The sequence below is a fragment of the Lipotes vexillifer genome, unplaced genomic scaffold, assembly GCF_000442215.2.
Source record: "Lipotes vexillifer unplaced genomic scaffold, Lipotes_vexillifer_v1.1 scaffold875, whole genome shotgun sequence".
Classification (NCBI taxonomy): Eukaryota; Metazoa; Chordata; class Mammalia; order Artiodactyla; family Lipotidae; genus Lipotes; species Lipotes vexillifer.
Genome location: NW_006792177.1, coordinates 2115006 through 2136194, shown reverse-complemented (window position 1 = coordinate 2136194; position 21189 = coordinate 2115006). Strand labels below are relative to the sequence as shown.

The 21189-nt window shown below is 42.4% G+C and overlaps 2 protein-coding genes across 3 annotated transcripts in view; both read left to right on the top strand.

Annotated features, from left to right (window-relative positions):
* Positions 1-1054: 1054 nt before the first annotated feature.
* Positions 1055-21189, top strand: part of UBOX5 (U-box domain containing 5) — a 31686-nt gene continuing 11551 nt past the window's right edge. For both annotated transcript variants that reach the window (XM_007465402.1, XM_007465400.1), the window contains exon 1: positions 1055-1087. The gene's annotated coding sequence lies outside the window, so the exon portion shown is untranslated. The remainder of the gene's footprint in view (positions 1088-21189) is intronic.
* On the top strand, positions 9502-11654 carry FASTKD5 (FAST kinase domains 5). Its single transcript, XM_007472179.1, is given in 2 exon segments — positions 9502-11482; positions 11485-11654. Coding segments are annotated over 2 exon segments (2151 nt in total).

Genomic DNA, 21189 nt, shown 5'->3' with positions numbered 1-21189 from the left:
CTTCAGGGGAGCCTGGGAAACTGAGTATTGACAAAGAGGAACGGGATTATCGTGGCTGCCAAGGAGCCGTTACAGTTCATCTCATCGCTTAGGCTCTCTCTCTGGGTTCTGCTGGCAAGGACAGAGTCATAATCAGCAACTCACAGTGTTTGCCCTGGTCCGGCCCCGGTGAGAGAACCCTCTCTAAGCAATGGTGTCAGTGGTCTAGGGCCCATAATGCTCACCCCCAGGCAAACAGTGCCCTCCACAGAGCTCAGGAGTTGGGATACCAGGCTTGCCTCTCCTTGCAGTGAAGTGTCCTCCCTACATTGGTTTTGTCTCCCTGTCAAGACGGTGCCCTGGAGGGAGCACCGTTTCTCAGGTCCCCTTCACAGCCCTTAGGATGGGTGGACCAGCAGCCAAGGCACGGACAAGGTGTGACCACTCTGATCACACTGATCGTCTCCAGTGACCCCAGGGACGGCCGTCTGGGGCCAAGTCCTCCTGGAAGTCTCGAGAGTCTCTTCCCTGCCTGGTTGCCCATACCCACTCAGGTGGAAGACCCCCTACTTGGGGAGGTGGAGGATCACCCTGGCTCATCTGCCAAAGCTCTGGCCTTTTCATCCCAGCTCCTCACATCCATTTCTCCTAACAGGCTCGTCTATCCATCACTAACTCTCCCCCTGAGAACGCTCTCTAGATATATCTCTATTATAAATGCATGATTATCTCATTGTGCAGATAAGAAACTTGGCTTAGAGAATTTACGTGACTTCCCCAAGGCCATAAAACCCTGAGTAGCGGTCTGAGATTCGAACCTGTATCTAGGCTATTCAGTGACCTTCAGAGCCGTCCATCCACAGCGGGGTTTTCCCTTCGCAGGTCCTGTCTCTGCAGCAACATCTTCCTGTGGAAAACGTCTTTGGAAAACGCTGGCAGAGTCTTTTGAGCCTCGGCCGCACCCGTCACTCGCACAGCATACGGAAGTAACGGGCAGTTGGCCGGAAGTGGGGCTGTGCGGCCGTGGGGTAGCTGGAGAAGTCGCCGAGCCGCGACCACTCGCGGGAGTGGCGACTGGTGTTGCGGCGCCCGCGCTCCACAGGCTCAGGTGAGTGACGGCGGCCAGAGAGGAGGCCGCGGCGGCGCTCCCTGCCGAGCTGGGCTGCGCTTCCCGGCGCGGCCTGCGGGCATTTGTCCAAGGCCCGGCTCTAGGGAGAACCTCGGCGATCCGGAGTTCTGTGGCCTTTGGCAGGCTGCTTACCTGAACCTTGAGTTTTCCTCTGTGAGACGGAGATGATAACAGTACTTGCTTCACAGGTCTTTTGTGAGAGCGTAGTGAGATATTCTGCCGCTTCTCTTATCACACTTCAATCTGCATGCGATTCACTGGAATCTGGAGGTTCGGATTCTGTAAGCCTGGGGTGGGGCCTGAGATTCAGCGTTTCTCACCAGTTTCCAGGTGAGGCTGATGCCGCTGCTCCGCAGGCCGCACTTTGAGCAGCAAGGCCCTGCAGCATTTTGCTCAGTACCTGGGACAGGTTGAGTCTTCAGTAAATATCAATACGATATATACGCTTTCCCCATTTTTTAACAGATAGTTTCTGGTTGCACAAGTCTAAGGGTGTTATTGATGTCCCCCTCCCTTTTTTCTCTCCAGGGATAAGAAAAATAATTGCCATTTCTCTTTCCGTACAAATCATGACACAGCTCTTCTTTCCTGACTCAGGGAGCTTTGAGGCCTCTCCATACCAGTTACGTTCATGGGCCTCCTCGGGTGATGCTTCATTGCCCACTCACTGCAGACCCTTGGACGGTGCTTCATCCTGTGGAGCTGGAGCCAAGTGCTTTAGCACCAACATGGCTAATGTTTTGTGCTTTAGTCATTTGTTGCTGCTGGAATCTGAATTTATGTTTTCTGCACTTTGCTCACACTTTGTGAATAGTAAGAACGGTCACCTAGATTCTGTGACTCACTGCTCTGAATGGCCTTGGGCAAGCTCTGGGATGAATTTGCTTCTGCCTGGTAGACCAGAATAAAACCTAAAGACTCTGTACTGCATAAGACAACTGAGAAAGTGAGGTTTTTGGCAGTTATGCACATCTAATTTGTCAGTATGATTTTCTTCCCCATTCATTGGTTTATTTTTTCTGGTCCCCAACAAAGCCTTGTCATTCATCATGCAAATAAGTTAACTTTGATACCAAAGAATTCTGATGTTTCCCCTTCACTTGTCTGAAATACTATATTGTGCAGCCTTGCAAATCTAGGAAAACAGATAAAACCAAATGTTCGGTTGTGCTAACAGTGATAGGTACTTGGACTGTTTATTTGGAAATTTTTTCACATGATTGTGGGTGCAGGTAGTTTACATATTGGGATTTTTGTCAGACCTCTCATAGACTGCAGTGCCTAGAGGAAGTTCGTTTTTTGCTATTTTAATTCTCAGGGCTACTCAACATATTATTTTCTAAAACAAAAATGGAGTTTGAAGTATTCATTTATTTATGGTAATTTTATCAGGATATAAGTGGGTTAAATTTTTCCAGCGAAAGAATCAAATCAGAATTAAGGGATGATATCCGGTAACTGGTAAATTGAATATGCTGAGGGTGTCATATACTTAATCTACAGTTAGCATGGCTGCGTTCCTCCGCCTGGCTCCCCTCCTCTAACTTCTGGACTGTAGTTTAAAGCGAAGCTATTCGGCCTTGCTCAGACCTGTACCTGGAAGGTGGAAAGGTAAGATTTCTCGCTCTTGTGAAATCACATCATTCAGGGTGGTTTGGGCAGTGCCTTTCAGAACAGTCATGGTTGGTCCAGTGGTCTCTGAGGCTCCACTCTGATTCTTTAGGACCCCTAAAGAGGAGATGGGAAGGAGAGTATCCTTAGGGCACTTAACTAGGAGTGGGGTTTTGTGAAATGATGTCACATAAATTTGAACCTTTAGAGGAGACATCTGCAGTTATTGATTGGGCATCTCATAGTGTTCTCTTTCCAGCTTTCTTATGGATTGTCTGGGAGCCCTTAAGTAAGGAGGAACTAACTCTCAGCTATATTTTTCTCTATCTGGGCAAAACATTCTGGCCTCCTCTCCTTTTTTTTTTTTTTTTTCTTGCGTTATGCGGGCCTCTCACTGTTGTGGCCTCTCCCATTTGCGGAGCACAGGCTCCGGACGCGCAGGCTCAGTCGCCATGGCTCACGGGCCCAGCCGCTCCGCGGCATGTGGGATCTTCCCGAAACGGGGCACGAACCCGCGTCTCCTGCATCGGTAGGCGGACTCTCAAGCACTGCGCCACCAGGGAAGCCCTAGCCTCCTCTCCTTTGTAGTGCCTTTTCCCACCACTCTTCTGCTTTATTGGTTCTGTATCTTCCTTGTGTTTCTTCCCTTTCCTTCTCCACAGTACTTAATACCCAGCTTCTGAAGTGGTTATATTTCAGATCTGTATACATAGATATGGTGTCTACACAGTTGTGCTAAAAGTTACATGGTGAAAAAGTGAGTAGCTGCTGTTTGCCATTTGCAATTTCGCTCTGCATGGCTCTAAGATTATTTATTTTGTCATCGTTCTGTTACTGGGCATCCACAGAGAAGTTCTACAGACAATAGGAAGTGCTTGTACTAGAAATAACTTTTCAGCATTTTCCTTGAGTATGTAGGTTTTTTTCTTTTTTAAAAAAAAATTATTTATTTATTTATTTAATATTTTTGGCTGTGTTGGGTCCTCGTTGCTACATGCAGGCTCCCTCCAGTTGCAGCGAGCGAGGGCCGCTTCTTGTTGCAGTGCACGGGCCTCTCAAACAGTGGCTTCTCCTGTTGCGGAGCACGGGCTCCAGGTGCGCGGCCCTTGACAGTTGTGGCACACAGGCCCAGTAGTTGTGGCTCGAGAGCTCCAGAGCGCAGGCTCAGCAGTTGTGGCGCATGGGCTCAGCTGATCCGCAGCATGTGGGATCCTCCAGGATCAGGGCTTGAACCCACGTCCCCTACGTTGGCAGGCAGACTCCCAACCGCTGCACAACCAGGGAAGTCCTAATGTTGCTTTCTCTATTCACTGATTGTCTTTTTTTTTTAATATTTATTTTTATTTATTTATTTTGGCTGCACTGGGTCTTAGTTGCAGCACGTGGGATCTTCGTTGCGGCATGTGGGATCTAGTTCCCCGACCAGGGATGGAACCTGGGCCCCCTACATTGGCAGCACGGAGTCTTACCCACTGGACCACCAGAGAAGTCCCTGATTGTCTTCTTGAAGAACACTTTAATTTCCTGTTAGAACATGCATTTTGTAAATTTAAGTCTTTAAATTAAAAATACATGGCTTGGGGCTTCCCTGGTGGCGCAGCGGTTAAGAATCCGCCTGCCGATGCAGGGGACACGGGTTCGAGCCCTGGCCCGGGAAGATCCACATGCCGCGGAGCAACTAAGCCCGTGTGCCACAACTATTGAGCCTGTGCTCTAGAGCCCATGAGCCACAACTACTGAGCCCATGCGCCACAACTACTGAAGCCCACGCGCCTAGAGCCCGTGCTCCGCAACAAGAGAAGCCACCGCAATGAGAGGCCCGCGCACCACAACGAAGAGTAGCCCTCACTCGCCACAACTAAAAGGAAGTCCGTGTGCAGCGAGGATCCAATGCAGCCAAAAATAAATAAATAAATAAATTTATTAGGAAAAAAAAATGCATGGCTTATGTAGTTGAATTCCCTGGTGGCCCAGTGGTTAGGACTCTGCGCTTTCACTGCTGAGGGCACAGGTTCAGTCCCTGGTCCAGGAACTAAGATTCCACAAGCCATGCAGCGCCGCCCAAAAAAAAAAAAAAAAAAGGCAAATAGTTTGACAGATCTTGTAACACTAAAATTAATTTCCTTTCTTTTCTCCCTCCATTTTTGTTACCCAGAGTCACTTTTCAACTATTTGCCTGTTTCTTTTGGCATTCATTGGTGTATTTCTAAATAACATTTGTGTTTCTGTTTCTTGGTTTCTAGGATATGTCTATGTCTGTAAAATCTTTTGACTTCTTAGTTATGGACTTTGATGCTCTAGGTCTCTTGTATCACTACTCAGTTTTCTTCTACCCCACTTCCCCTCCCTTTAATGTCCCAACATAGGTTGCTCATAATTTTTGGTGAGGCAGATATTCAAGGTTTATATAAGTAAGATTATGTAAATATTGTTTACAGCTGAGTAAGGAGAGTAATATAACATTTTCTGTCTTGTACAACTTTTTTGTGTTGTTTGGAATTAATCATTTTTGTTGCTGTTACTGGCTTGGTTTTCCATCTACCTATTACTTGTTCATCCTCAGATTACCCATCAGATGGATATATAATATCCATCTCCTCCAGCATAAACTAGTTGCTCTTTGTGTCTGCTCACAGCTGTAGTCCTGGGATCTTCATCATTATCCTGGGGTTTCCCTTTACTTCCCTTCTATGTTGAACTTATGTATAAACCTCAATTATAGCTCTCTTTACCTTATTACTGGGGCATCTTGTAAACTCATTCCTTCATGTAGATTTTGGTCTTTGAGATTTTCTTTTCGTTCTTTTTATAAGTAGTATATACTAGTGATAGCTAGGATCTTAGACTATTAGAGGTATGAGGGGCTTTTGGGCTCACCCAGTTCTAGTCCTCTAGCTTCCTGGCACCTGGAAACCGTATAGATTGTTTGGGGTCCCCCCCACACCCCTATCTGGAATCTGACTCTCCTTCTTGTCTCTCTAATACACTAGCAATGTGGGTTTTGGAATCAGATAATCTTTGATGTGATGTCAAACCCCATTTGTCCCTTGGCTGTGTAATCTTCAGCAGGTTTCTTAATCTTGTGAAGACTCTTTTTACTTATCAACAATATGGAGATAATAAAACTTACCTTACAGAAAAGTTGTAAGGATTGGAACTGATGCAGATAAAGCAGCTCATTCAAGGCTTGCCACAGTGGAGACCCTGAGACAATTGTGACTCTTGTTATTTCCATCTTGGGACTTAGCCTGTATTTTTTTTTTTTTTTGGTTGTGCCGCGCAGCATGTGGAATCTTAGTTCCCAGAGCAGGGATCAAACCCGTGGCCCCCTGCATTGGAAGCGTGAAGTCTTATCACTGGACCAGCAGGGAAGTCCCTTAGCCTGTATCAAAAAGAGCCACATCAATTCGAAACACTGGATCTACACCAGTCAAATGATGTTCCACATAGTTCTTTTGTTCATTTCAGGACCACATACAGTAATCTAATTAAGTACTCTTAGGTAGTATTAATTGCAGTAACTTATTGATTGTGCTTTTAAAATTATATTATTTATAAAAATATTTGTTAAATTAATCCATGTACTCTTCTATTTAACAGTTTTAACCCCAATAAAAAGGAAAAAAAAAGTGTATTTATCAAAGGTGTAGCAGAAAGTCTCCCAACAAAGAAGCTACATAATTACTTTCCTTTTATATAAGTATTTATTGGGTTGGCCAAAAAGTTCATTCGGGAAAACCCGAATGAACTTTTTGGCCAGCCCAGTATATTTTGAGTGATGGCACTTGTTGTGTTCTCTTTGTTCCACTGACTATTTGTATGTACTTTTCCATGTGTTGATGCCTGACACACACTTATTCTGTAAATCACCCTCCTTCTGGAGAGACATATGGGTTTTCAGTTTTTTGCTATTGTTAAAAAAAATTTTTTTTTGGTCTTTTTTTTTTTTTTTTAAGTTATTTCTTCAGATCTAGTTCCCAAGATGAGAACAAGGACTTTGAACAATTGCTTTAGTTGCACGTTGTGTTGAATTAAATTTAGATTCCAGGTTCCAAAACAGGTATTCTTTCTTTTTTTTTTAATATTTATTTATTTATTTATTTGGCTGCGTCAGGTCTCAGTTGCAGCATGCAGGACCTTTGTTGTGGCATGTGGGCATTGCGGTGTGCAGGCTTCTCTCTAGTTGTGGCACGCAGGCTCCAGAGTGCACAGGCTCAGTAGTTGCGGCATGCGGGCTTAGTTGCCCTGCGGCATGCGGGATCTTAGTTCCCCGACCAGGGATCGAACCCACGTCCCGTCCACTGGAAGGCAGATTCTTAACCACTGGACCACCAGGGAAGTCCTCTGAAACAGGTTTTCTTAAAAGCCCTGTTCTGTCAGCTGAAGAGTTCCATTAATTGCTCTCTCCTTTGTTCCCACCATGCCTGTGCTGCAATATTAATTGAGATTCCTAGTGACTATTTTGAGGCATAAATCTTTAATTATCATCTAAGTGCTAAAGAAAAAATTATTTCAGTACTGTTTTTCTGATGTTTTCTAATTTTTAAAAAGTTGGCCATATGCATTCATAGGAGTAAGCTAATGGTCTATAGCAAACTTTTTCTGTAAAGGGCCAGATAGTAAATATTTTATGCTTTGCAGGCCATATATTCTCTGCCAAAATTACTCAACTCTGCTCTTGTAGTGAGAAAGCAGCCATAGACAATATTTAACAAATGGCCTGGCTATGTTCCGATAAAACTTTACTTAGAAAAACAGATGGAGGGCTGGATTTGGGCTCTGAGCCATAGTTTGCTAACACCTGATCTATAGCATCTGGACCCACAGATTGAAACATAGTGGGCAGAATGGTCCCCAGGCCACAGTAAGAAACCAAGCGTATAAAGATTTCGCATGAGAGAGTTCCGTTCTGGTTCACAAAGAAATTAGAGCATACATTTCTGCCATCCAGAGAAGGCTGTGTAGCTTGGCTACCTGAAAAAAGCTACTGGCCTGCCCTGCAGTCCTCTATTTCTTATGCTGTGGGCTCTGGAAGGAAGGGACTGACGGGAGTTGCTTAGGCATTTCAGAAAGTCATTCTGGCACCCTCAGAGCCCTCATGGGATTTTCTGCAGCAAGAGCCCTGTCTGGTCCATATCTTGGCAGCTTAGGGCTTCCTGGGTTTTCTTTGTCAGGCCTTGGTATTTCTCAAGTGGAGGGAAAGACAATAAACATTGAAAGCAAGAGTACAGCAGTCATTTTCATAGCCTCTCGTGGTTTCTACTATAGGAGAAAAATGGGACTTGGGCTACTCACAGGCAAGATAATCAACACTTGACTCTCTGGAAGTATTGCTAATCTGCCTCCTCCAGAGGAAAGCTGTGCTGTCCCCTTGTCAGCAGGGCAGTTGCATGAATTGGTGCTCCCTGAGCCCAGCTTTGAGATGCTCTTTGTGTCCCACCCATGAATTGACAGTGAGTAGGGCCTGGGCCTTCTGCCCTCCCCCACCAAAGTGGGTGAGTTTTTTTTTTAAATTTTTTATTGGAGTATCGTTGCTTTACAATGCTGTGTTAGTTTCTGTTGTACAGCAAAGTGAATCAGTTATACATATATCCCCTCTTTTTTAGTTTTCATTCCCATTTAGATCACCACAGAGCACTGAGTAGAGTTCCCTGTGCTGTATAGTAGGTTCTCATTAGTTATCTATTTTATGCATAGTAGTGTATATATGTCAATCTCAATCTCCCAATTCATCCCACCCCCCACCCTTGGTATCCATACGTTTGTTCTCTACGTCTGTGTCTCTATTTCTTCTTTGCAGATAAGTTCATCTGTACCATTTTTTCTAGATTCCACATATAAGCTATATTATATATTTGTTTTTCTCTTTCTGACTTAATTCACTCTGTATGACAGTCTCTAGGTCTATCCATGTCTGCAAATGGCACAATTTCATTCCTTGTGAGTGAGTTTTTGAGTTTACTTCCCAAGTGCATGACTACTCTGTGATAGTGATTTAGACTGGAGAGGTCTGGAAGGAGGATAGGCATCTTCTAAGAGGTACAGGAGTAGCATTAGAACAACCAAATTCTGTAATCAAAAGGAGGAACAGGGAAGGTTATTGTGGGTATAATGAATTAAACTTTACCCCAAATCCCACTTTTTCCTTTAGCTGTTAGTATGGCAGCTTTTACCAACTTTCTTATTCTCCAAGTATGCTCTTTATGTGTTGATATCAAAGAGGTGGAATACATTGCTCACTTTTGTTCCCAGCTTTCTTTTTGGAAATCTGCCTGCCTCCTTCCTGTTGGATGTTAGTGGAACAGATGTTTCTAAGCATAAAGGAAGTCTGTCCAGAGGACAAAGGAAGTTCAGAGTGAGGAGCAGTCCGAAGAACTGCCCAATAGTACCCTGGGTTTGGGGCTTTCCTGTGCCTTTATGCAAGGTACATGGGGTTTATCCTTGATGTATGCTGTCTTGTGGTTTGGGCGTTCACCAGCATTGAACTTACTTGAGTGGACAGTGGTGTAGTTTTAATCCATTTTTTATAGTGTGTAAATTTTGGTATTATGATAGGTGGAAGCCACTTACTCTTCATCTACCCTTCTTTCAGTATCTGGCACCAATTCTGGCCCAGTCATTTGTGATCCATGGCTCTTGTGATATGCCGAAGATTTCCAGGCAGTTTCTGTGGAATGCCTTCTCATCCAGCTCTAATCAAGAACCATGTAAACAAGAAATTGCTTGGTCAAACCTGTGAGGACTGTGTTCTGACTGCCAAAATGATCAGTTCTGACACCAGAATGACAGCCACTCTCAGGCTGTTAAAACCTTTAAGATATCGAGCTTTTTGCAATCCTTTTACCTACAGTGCAACCCAAAGTGTGGCATGTTGGAATATGAGAAGCTGCACATGGCGCAAAGGACATGACTCTCCAGAAAACAGCCTCTGCTATCCTGCCAGAAAAGTTAACATTTGTAGCACCTCTGCTTCTGGGAGAATTCTGACAATTAGCAGTACCCTCCCCAGTTTGGAATTCAGCAGGGCTTCTGACTCTAAGGCCAGCACGTTGAAGCCGGGCTCACCCAGGGCCATGAGAGTTGATGAAGAGGATGTAGAAACTTTTGATTCCTTTGAAGACCCTCGAGTTTTCCTACAGCTAAGACCAGAATACCAGCTTCACAGCTATAACAGATCTGAGACTTGTCAGCCCCTGTCTGTTTCAGAAGGTGAACTAATTTTGCACAAAGTCACAGTTTATCAAGAAAATCTCCAGCCTCAAATTATTGCTGACTATTTTTGTAAGCTGAGCTCTTTGCCTGCAGAGCAGCATCCTGTTTTGCTGTCCAATGCCAGCTTTGCTCTGCTCTGCCAGCTGAGTGTGAAAAACATAAATCTCTTTGATGCCCCAGATCTGATCAGTATTTTGAAAGCCTTTGTCAGTTTAGGAATTCCTCATTCCCATTCAATGCTAGATGTGTTTGAAACCAAATTTTGCCATAAGGTATGGGAGGTGAGTCTGGATCAACTTCTCTTGGTGGCTGACCTCTGGCGGTACTTGGGCCGCAGAGTACCTCGGTTTTTAAAAATCTTTTTTAGTTATCTTAATTTGCACTGGAAAGAGCTATCCTTGTCCCAGCTGATTCACTTAATTTATATTATAGGTGAAAGTCGTCAGGCACCCCAGGACCTAATGAAAAAATTGGAATCATTAATCCTCAAGTATATAGATTTGATTAATTTAGAGGAGGTTGGTACAGTCTGTTTGGGGTTTTTTAAATCTAGTAGTAGTCTCTCTGAATTTGTCATGCGGAAAATTGGAGACCTGGCTTGTGCTGACATGCAGCATATGAGTAGTTATGCCTTAGTGAATATTCTTAAAATGTTCCGTTTCACTCATGTGGATCACGTAAATTTCATGAAGCAGCTTGGACAGATTGCTCCTCAGCGAATTCCTTCCCTGGGAGTTCAAGGTGTCATGCACCTGACTCTTGCCTGCTCGGCCTTACGTATCCTGGATGAAGGAGTAATGAATGCTGTGGCTGCTTCTTTGCCTCCTAGGGTAGCATACTGTCGAAGTAAAGATGTTGCCAAGATTCTGTGGTCATTTGGAACTCTGAATTATAAGCCACCCAATGCAGAAGAGTTTTATTCTAGCCTGATAAATGAGATTCACAGAAAGATGCCTGAGTTCAACCGATACCCAGAACACCTGCTCACCTGCCTGCTGGGCCTGGCATTTTCTGAGTACTTTCCAATAGAGCTCATAGATTTCGCTTTGAGTCCAGGGTTTGTCAGGTTAGCTCAAGAGAGAAGTAAGTTTGAGGTCACCAAGGAGCTTTATACTCTTGATGGTACAGTTGGCATTGAGTGTCCAGATTACAGAGGCAATCGTCTTAGTTCTCACCTTCAGCAAAAGGCATTGGAAATGCTGTGGAATTTAGCAAGGAAGGATATGAACTCAAAGCCTGAATTCCTAGAAGCTCTCTTTTTACTTGAGACCATGTTGGGTGGGCCCCAGTATGTCAAACACCATATGATTTTGCCTCATACCCGATCTTCTGATTTAGAGGTTCACCTTGATGTTAACATGAAGCCATTACCATTTAACAGAGAAGCCACACCAACTGAAGATGTAGCCAAATTAAGGCTTAAGCATGTGGGAATCAGCCTTACAGATGATTTGATGAATCAGCTACTAAAAGGGAAATCAAGAGGGCATTTGCAGGGGGAAACTGAGTCAGACAGTGGGCAGCAGCCCATGAAATTAGAGGAGGAGGCGGCCATACCTATGGGGGGCTCCCTTTGCAATACGGCAGACAGATTGGAGGCCATGGAGATGGCTGGCCTGTGCCCCCCGGCCTGCAGGCAGGCCCCACAAGTGAAGCTGGCTATTCAGTTGACAAACAAGAACCAATATTGCTATGGTTCCAGGGATCTGCTTGGACTACATAATATGAAGAGGCGGCAGCTGAATCAGCTTGGATACCATGTGGTGGAGTTATCTCACTGGGAATGGCTCCCATTACTGAAACGAACTCGCTTAGAAAAGCTGGCCTTTCTCCATGAGAAAGTGTTCACCTCTGCTCTCTGAAGGGCCTTCAGGGTCATTTCTAGTCATAAATGCTGTAGATGTGCACTGTGCCAGGTGTTGTGAAACAGTTATAAAAGCCAGAATGTAGATTTGGTAATAAAATCATCAGTTGACGAGACTTGTTTGTGTTCTTAAGAGTCTGTGGCAGATAGAAGCTAGTGTACATTACTGTGAATTAATTGTAACCTGGTTCAGTTGTATAAGTTGCTGTTAATTTGTGCAGGTAAATAATAAACATCTTAAAATGTCTTATGGTCAAGTAACTCCTATCTCATTTTCCTTTCTGTTTACTGGCCTCATCTCATGGTTATTTTGAATTTTTAGGACAGACGTGTAGTCAGGCATTGTCTAAAGCTCATTTTAAATAAGTGATTTTCTTATACTTTGTTTTAAATAAGAATCTTTTACAGCTTCACTTACATTTCACCATTTTTCCCCATGCATGTTTTCTTCACACCCTCTAAAATTAAAGTCCTTTTCATTTTCGTTGGTTGGTTGTTGTTAGTTGCTCGTTCTTCCTGTTTCAAAGAGCCATTTCAGAATTACCTTAATATCTTCCTCTTAGCTCCCTTGTCTGCATTTCTACTTCTCCTACATAATTCCTCCTCGCCCCACTCCCAAGGATATTTTCTCCTTAAAATTGGACCTAGAAGAGTAGAATTACATGAGTGCCTGTTGGGCCAGTGGTTCCAAAATCTGATGACCAGGCAGAATGTTTTTCATGGCAAGTAGCTCTGACAAGAAGGAAATGTATTACTCCCATAATAGGTAGTCTAGGGGGCTTCAGGTTTGTATTAGAGCCACGAGCATAAGAAGATTATATATATATAAGAAACTTAATACAGGTAACTTTTATAAACACTTGGGGTCTATGAGAATTTGTTTTAAAACGGACTCCTCCCACCATTATTTAGGTTTCCTCTCAAAAGTCATTTCCCCATCCATGCTAACTAAAATTACCGCATTGGCCTTTGATCATGCTCTATCACCTTCAGCTTCATTATCCTCATTGCATTCAGCAGTATCAGAAATTATTCTTTATTTACTTACTGGTTTCCCTGTTGGAAGGTAGCTCCTTGAGTTAACTTTGTCTAGAATTTATCTGCAGTGCCTAGAATGGGTCCTGGGACATAATGTTTAGTGAGTGTGGTCAGGGAATTTAGAGTGGTTGGGCATTGCTGGAGAGTTGGGGGTAGAAGGAAGGCAGAGGGTGGGGCTAGAGAGAGAGAATATCTGGGTCACAAGCCTTATGGCCTTGCTAAAGAGCCTAGGTTTACAGGGGCTAGAGTGCCTCTAAAGGGTCTAAGTCAGGGAGTAATTGGAGAGATTCATGTTTTAGAAACGTTAGGTAAAAAGCAGGATAGAACTAGATTGAGTGGTGGTGGGGGTGTGTGTGAGATCAATCAGGGAGAATATTTCACAGATGTGTGCAAGAGCTCATGTGAGAGACAATGAAGGCCCAAATTATGGGAATGGAAAGTTTAAATTTCAAAGATGTTTGGAAGGGGAAAAAGATCAATACTTGCTAATTGATCAGTTTGGGGAATGATGATTTTAGTGCCAAGATTGATAGGGAGTCAGCAACTAAAATTGAGACTAAAGCAGGAGATGTGTTTGGGTACAGAGTTAATGCTGAGTCTGCCCGGGTCATGCTGAGATGGGCCTCTAGGCAGAAGGGTCCAGGCTGGGGTCTCAAATGGCCATGAGGTCAGGTGGCAGAACCATGAGTGAAATTGCCTAGGACAGGTGGAAAGTAGGTTATTGCAGGTAGGGAGGGGAAAAGATGACCAAGAGTAGAATACCAGAATTTATAGGGAGGGCAAAGCAAAGGGATCCAGTGATAAAGGCAGGAAAACAACAGTTAGATAATCAGACTTAGGAAAAAATAGGGGCATAGAAGTAAGTCTGGGCTCCTCAAGACCACTTTCACTAGAATGATTCACAAAAATAAGAAAAACTTAGAGTTGTGGTTTATTATAGTGAAAGGATACAGGTTAAAATCAGCAAAAGAAAAAGGCACATAGTGTAGAGTCTAGGAGAGGCCAGTCACAAGCTTTCAGTTGTCCTTGTCCAGTGGAGACATACAGTCTGCCCTTAATTCATCCCAGCAATGATGTTTGCCAATATGTACAGATATTGCCAGTCCGGGAAGCTCACCTGAGTCTTGGTGTGCAGGGTTATTTGGGGTCAGTCATGTAGACATGGAGTGAGTGCCCACATGGCTGACCTTCGTTACTCAGTCCCCAACCCCTCCAGAGGTCCATCTTATACAGCATGACCCAAGGCTCCCACCATAAATTACTTTGTTAATGTAAACGATCTGGTGTGGCCCGAGGTCCTAGATGTATATAAAACAGTCTTATCAGGCACAGTGTTCCAAAGGCTTAGAGATTATATCCCAGGACTTGGTGAAGTTTCTTTGGAATGTGCAAGACTTGAATACCCCAAACCTGCTGAGTTAACCTTTCACTGCACAGAAGCCAAGGGTAAAGAGTATTTCAAGAAGGAAAGGGTTTGTATAGTCAGTTGCTAGGGAGAGAGCAATTAAGGCAAGAACTGAAAAATCTTCAGTCAGTTTAGCAACTTGTATATCACTGATGACCTTAACAATAGCAATTTGAATTGAATTGTCAGGGCAAAAGCCAGACTGCACACCTGTTGAATGAGTGGAGTTAAGGAATGGATTGCAAATATTGAGGCAATTGCTTGGGAACCTTTGAAGGGATGGGGAAACTTGAGCAGGATTTAGAATGGGACTAGGATTGCCAGATAAAATATAGTATGCTCAGTTAAATTTGAATTTCAGATAAGTAGTGAATAATGTTTTGTAAAGTACATGTAAAATTGGCCATTTTAAACAAAGTGTACATTTCAATGATATTTAGTACATTGATAGTGTTGTATAGCCAGTCATCACTAGCTACTTGCAGAACAGTTTCTTCACCCGCAAAGGAAACTCCATACCCATTAAGCAGTCACCCCACATATCCCCCTTCCTCAGACCCTGTCAGCCATTAATCTGCTTTGTCTCTATGGATTTGCATATATGGATATTTCATATAAGTGGAATTGTACAATATGCAGCCTTCTGTGTCTGACTTCTTCTACTTAGCATAATATTTTCAAGGTTCATCCATGTTATAGCATGTACTAGTACGTCATTCTTTTTTATGGCCAAAAAATACTCCATTTCATATATATACAATATCTTATTTATCCACTCATCAGTTGATGGACATCGGGTTGTTTTCACATTTTAGCTATTATGAATAGTGCTGCTGTGGACACTCATATACAAATTTTTGTTTGAACACCTGTTTTCAGTACTTTTGGGTATATACCTAGGAGTGAAATTGCTGGGTCATGTATTAATTCTATGTTTAACTTATTGAGGAGCCACCATACTTCCGTATTGGCTATACCATTTTACATTCCTACCAGAATGTACTAGGGTTCCAATTTCTCCACATCTTTTTTTTTGTTTGTTTTGTTTTGTTTTTGTTTTTGTTTTTGCGGTACGCAGGCCTCTCACTGTTGTGGCCTCTCCCGTGGCAGAGCACAGGCTCCGGACGTGCAGGCTCAGCGACCATGGCTCACGGGCCCAGCTGCTCGGCGGCATGTGGGATCTTCCTGGACCGGGGCACGAACCCGTGTCCCCTGCATCGGCAGGCAGACTCTCAACTACTGCACCACCAGGGAAGCCCTCTCCACATCTTTGCTATTTTTAAAAAAATAGCCATCCTAGTGGATGTGAAGTGATATCTTATTGTGGTTTTGATTTGCATTTCCCTAGTGACTGATGATGTTTAGTAGCTCTTCAATCTTAATATCAAGTATTCCAACCCATGAACACAGGATGTCTTTCAATTTACTTAGCTCTTTCTTTCCTTTTTTAATAAATAAATGAATAAATTTATTTATTCATTTATTTATTTAGGTTGCGTTGGGTTTTCGTTGCTGTGCACGGGCTTTCTCTCTAGTTGTGGCGAGTGGGGTGCTACTCTTCATTGCAGTGCGTGGGCTTCTCATTGCGGTGGCTTCTCTTGTTGCAGAGCACGGGCTTTAGGCTCGCGGGCTTCAGTAGCTGTGGCATGCGGGTTCTAGAGTGCAGGCTCAGTAGTTGTGACTCATGGGCTTAGTTGCTCCACAGCATGTGGGACCTTCCCGGACCAGGGCTCGAACGCGTGTCCCCTGCATTGGCAGGTAGATTCTTAACCACCGCCACCAGGGAAGTCCAGTCTTTAATTTCTTTCAACAACATTTTGTAGTTTTCAGTGTGTAAGTTTTGCACCTTCTCAGTTAAATTTATTCCTAAGTATTTTATTCTTTTTGATGCTATTATAGATGGAATTTTCTTAATTTCCTTTATGAATTGCTCATTGCTAGTGTATAGAAATACAAGTGATTTACCCTGCACCTTTGCTCAATTCTTTTATTAGCTCTTATAAGTTTTGTGTATGTATATGTGTATATTCTTCAGGATTTTCTATATATGGGATCATGTCATCTGTGTATAGAGATAGTTTTACTCCTTCCTTTCCACTTTGGATACTATTTAATTTCATTTTCTTCCCTAATTGCTCTGGCTAGAACTTCTAGACAAAGTTGAATCGTAGTGGTGAAAGCAGGCATCCTCATCTTGTTCTGGATCTTAGGGGGAATGCTTTTAGTCTTTCACCACTGAGTATGATATTAGCTGTGGATTTTTCGTAAATGTCCTTTATTGTGTTGAGGAAGTTCCTTTCTATTCGTAGTTTGCTGAATGTGCAATAAATAATTTTTTAGTGTAAGTATGTCCCAAGTAGTACATGGAACATTCTTACACTAAACAAACAACCAAAAAAAATCCATTGTTTATCCAAATTTTAGATTTAAGTGGGCATTTAAAATTTTTATTTGCTAAATTGACAACCCTAAGAAAGGCAAGGCTGGGTTCTTTTGAGGTGGCTGATGGGGGCAGAAGAGACTTGAAAGTTGTTTACATGTTGAGGAGAGGGTCCAATAGTCAGAGATAAGTTGAAGATTCAAGAGAGAGGCAAGAACAGATGGAATACGGCCCTGGAGAAGAACAGAGTTAGGGTCAGGTTTGTATGTGAGGAGCTTGGTTGCCTTACCTGGGTTCCCATATAATTTTTCTGACACTGCTATTAAGGTACTGAGTAAATGGTATTAGAACCCTTCCCCATCTGTGCCTTGTTTTGATCCTGTGAGTTTCTTAAGAGTAAAAACTGTGTCCACTTGTGCCTAGCAGAGTATCTTGCACATATTAAGCTCTTGAAGGGTGAATTGGCTCCAGGTGTATAAAATTGCAAGCTTCTTTTGGGCCTACACCTGTGTTCTGGTCTTCCTGCTTCCCTCTCATCGGTGGGTGACTATGTGGGATAGGCTGGGACAGCTGTCTTTCATTTTAACCAGCTATAAAAAAATGCACACAAGTCAGATTTTTTACTTGGATGGACCAGTAACTCAATTTAGAAATTATAAGAAGTATTGTACTTCTTTAAAAGCTGAAATGCCCAATTTATGAAATTGCTCAGTGCCTTGGTATTCTACCCACTTTTTGATGCTAAATGCTTTTCTCTTATTTGACAGGTAATCTTTTTTTTTAATCCTGTAACCTGTTTGAGCCTAGTCTTTAAAATATGTGTATCTGCCAGAATTACTTTCCATTACATTTTCATGAGACTCAAAAATCAGCTTGTATAACTCAGCTATGGCAAGGAAGCCATCAGTAAGCCAAAGGAAGATGGATGCACAGGTGTCCAGAAAGTGTCATGTTCACCTTATTCTCTTCTAAGTTATCCCTCCACACTTCCCCACCTCTAGGTTCTGAGTCATCAGCAACAAAAAGGTTTGCTTGGCTGCTTTAAGCTCCAAGGAAGCACAGACAGAAACCTTCCAGATAGGATGTCCCAGTTTGCTTGGGACTTTCCTGGTTTTAGCACTGAAAGTTCCACGTTCTGAAAAAAACCCTCAGTCCTGGGTATACCATATTGTTGGTCACCCTACCTCTGGGTCCCTTCTTAGTCCTTCCCTTGCATTTTCCCTTCCTCAGCCTGGTACAGGGAGGCAGAGGAGAAAGGTCTGTCTCCGTGTGGACATCCAGTCCCGTAGGGGCTGTCAGCTGCAAGAAATACTCTGAGCATGTATCTGGAGCCTCATTCTTCTTCCTCTTCTTAAAATGAATTTATTTATATATTTATTTTTGGCTGCGCCCAGGTTTTCTCTAGTTTTGGCAAGCGGGGGCTACTCTTCGTTGCAGTGCGCAGGCTTCTCATTGTGCTGGCTTCTCTTGTTGTGGAGCATGGGCTCTAGGCACGCAGGCTTCAGTAGTTGTGGCATATGGGCTCTAGAGAGCAGGCTCAGTAGTTGTGGTCCATGGGCTTAGTTGCTCCGCAGTATCTGGGATTTTCCTGGACTAGGGCTTGAACCCATGTCCGCAGCATTAGCAGGTGGATTCTTAACCACTGCGCCACCAGGGAAGTCCCTCAAGTTTGTTTCTTATAGTGTGGGTAGTGGAATTAAACTGGATTCTTCAGTTGAGGAGCTTAGATCTGGGTGAGGAACTTTAAGACTTATGTGGTAATAGAGTATTTGGATTTATAAAGAACAGTACAAGAGATCCTTGTGATGGAACTGTTCTGTATCTTGACTTTGGTACATACAAAGTGATTACATAAATCTGTGCATAGAGTAAAATTGCACAGAACTTAATAAACAGGCACACACAAATGAGTACATGTAAAATTGGTGAAATCTGAGTAGGATCAGTAGATCCTGTCATTGTCAGTTTCCTGGTAGTAATGTTGCACTATAACTATGCCGTTCCAGCCCTGCTTCCTCCAGCTAAGTGGCATATTCAGCATTTCCTGGATTGGCCTCACGTTGTCCTGTTTCTGTGCTTTGACTCTTACTGGTCCTTCTCCCTAGTGCCCTTCCTATTTTGTTCCTGTTCTTGTCTCTTGGCTCCTATAGTCAAGCATATATTGTACGATTTACCACTAGTATGTGGTATCTGTCCTTCTTCAAAGTTGTCCGTGAGGTCAGACATGTGTCTTAGTTGTCTCTAGTTCAAATGTTACTCCTGTGAATTCTTCCCTGACTTCTGGGTATACCTTTGGCCAGTGTTTTCAGTCTTTTTCATCAAAAGCCACAGTACATTTTATATTGAACCTAGTATATATTTGTTGTATGTATTTGTATAAAACTGAAACAAAAGTCTCATGAAATAATGCACTATGTGTACTTTGGTATTTTGTACTTTTTTAGTTCATATTTCTTTTCTTCAACCTATAACTTGATTTTAAAACAACAGATTGAAAAACATTGATTAGACCATCCTTCCCTACTCTTAATGTCATCTGTGCAAAGCTCTGTTACAAACCTTTGTATTCCATAATCACTGTTGGGAGGAAGTTTGTAATGCTTCAAGACTTGAGGACAGGACCGTGTTATTTAACTCTTTTTCCCCACAAAAAGACTTATAGAGAATATTTACTGCAGCTTTTTTTCATAGTAAAAAAATTAAAAATATAAGTAATAGGTCAATGGAGAAATAAACTGTGTTTTAGTCATACGGTGGAATACTATGAAGAAGTTAAAATGAACAAACTAGATATACACATTTCAACATGAAAAAACTTAAAATAATAATGCTTAATAGAAAAGCATGTTGCAAGATAATACACGGTAAATTATTAAGGTACATTAATGAGACATGAACGTGGCAAAATGTTAGCATTTGCTAAATCTAGGTGGTGGGTAGAAGAGTGTCTACTATGTTACATTCTTTACCTTTTTATCTAAAATATTTTGTAATAAAAAAATCTTTGTAATGAAAATTGACATCTGCTTATAAATATTTATTATCTTACTATCTTATAATGCCATATTGTCTGGCTCCAAGCTGCTTCTCTGAACTGCAGGGCACTTTAGCCATGGTCTGTGGTCCCCAGCTTATACTCAGACACTGTCTCTCTTGTACTTAGATGCCAAATTTGGATAAGGAGTCTATAATTTGTAAGTATTCACTGGAGAGTGTTTGCAGTGAATTCAGGTAGCTTGGCTCTTTCCTAGGCAGAGCTGAGGAGGCCGTCTTCCTGGATGAGACTGTTTGCATTTTCATATGGTGAGCCATTCTTTTTTTTCTGTGTTAAGCATTAAGGCAGGAAATACTTGCCTTAAAAGATCAGGAGTGTTGGAACAAGAGAGAGGAAAAGATCATACACAGACCCCAGTGGCAACCGGAGTCGTATAAAATCCTACAATGTTTGGGCATCACTATTTCCTAAAGAAACAGATACCATGGTTTGTAAGATTTTCTTTAAAGGGTCTGCTACTCTAATCCTGTAATGGCACAGTCACTTGTTTCAGTTTGCTCTCCAGTCCTAATTTGTTTTCAGTCACTTTTTCCCCAATCATTCTTTATTATTATTATTTTATTATTATTGTTATTAGACTATTTAAGAGTAGTTTTAGGCTTACAGAAAAATTGATCAAATAATACAGAGAGTACCCATATACGTCCTCTCCCTTGCATACAGTTTCCCTATTATTAACATCTTGCATTAATGTGGTATATCTATTATAATTGGTAAGCCAATATTGATATATTATTTTTATCTGACATCTATAGTTTACATTAAGGTTTATTTTTTGTGTTGTACAGTTCTGTGGATTTTCACAAATGTATAATGCCATGTATTACAGTGTCATACAGAATAGTTTCACCACCTGACGATTTCATTTTTATCTCCACTCCAGTTCCTAGCATAGGGCTTGTAAATGTTACATGAACGTGCAGTGTTATCTCATCTCAAATTAAATACGACCAATCAAATTCAGTAGAGTTTGAAAAACATTTAAAGAACAATCTTCCAGAACCAACTAGAACCTATCTTAGGAATAAAAAGATGGCTTAAAATTGGAAATTTTGGGATTTCCCTGGTGGCACAGTGGTTAAGAATCTGCCTGCCAATGCAGGGGACACAGGTTCCATCCCTGGTCCGGGAAGATCCCACATGGCGCGGAGCAACTAAGCCCATGCGCCACAACTAATGAGCCTGCACTCTAGAGCCGCCATGCCACAGCTACTGAAGCCCACACGCCTAGAGCCCGAGCTCCAAAACAAGAGAAGCCACTGCAATGAGAAGCCCGCGCACTGCAACGAAGAGTAGCCCCTGCTCGCCGTAACTAGAGAAAGCCTGCACGCAGCAACAAATACCCAACACAGCCAAAAATAAATAAATAAATTTATTTATTTATTTAAAAAAATTGGAAAATGTGTTATATCTCATTAATCTGTCAAATAAGAAAAATAATAAAACTCAGTATATAGAGACAATCAGAATTCAAAGCATATCCCTGATTTTCAAAAACCTATGAAAATCAGAGTGC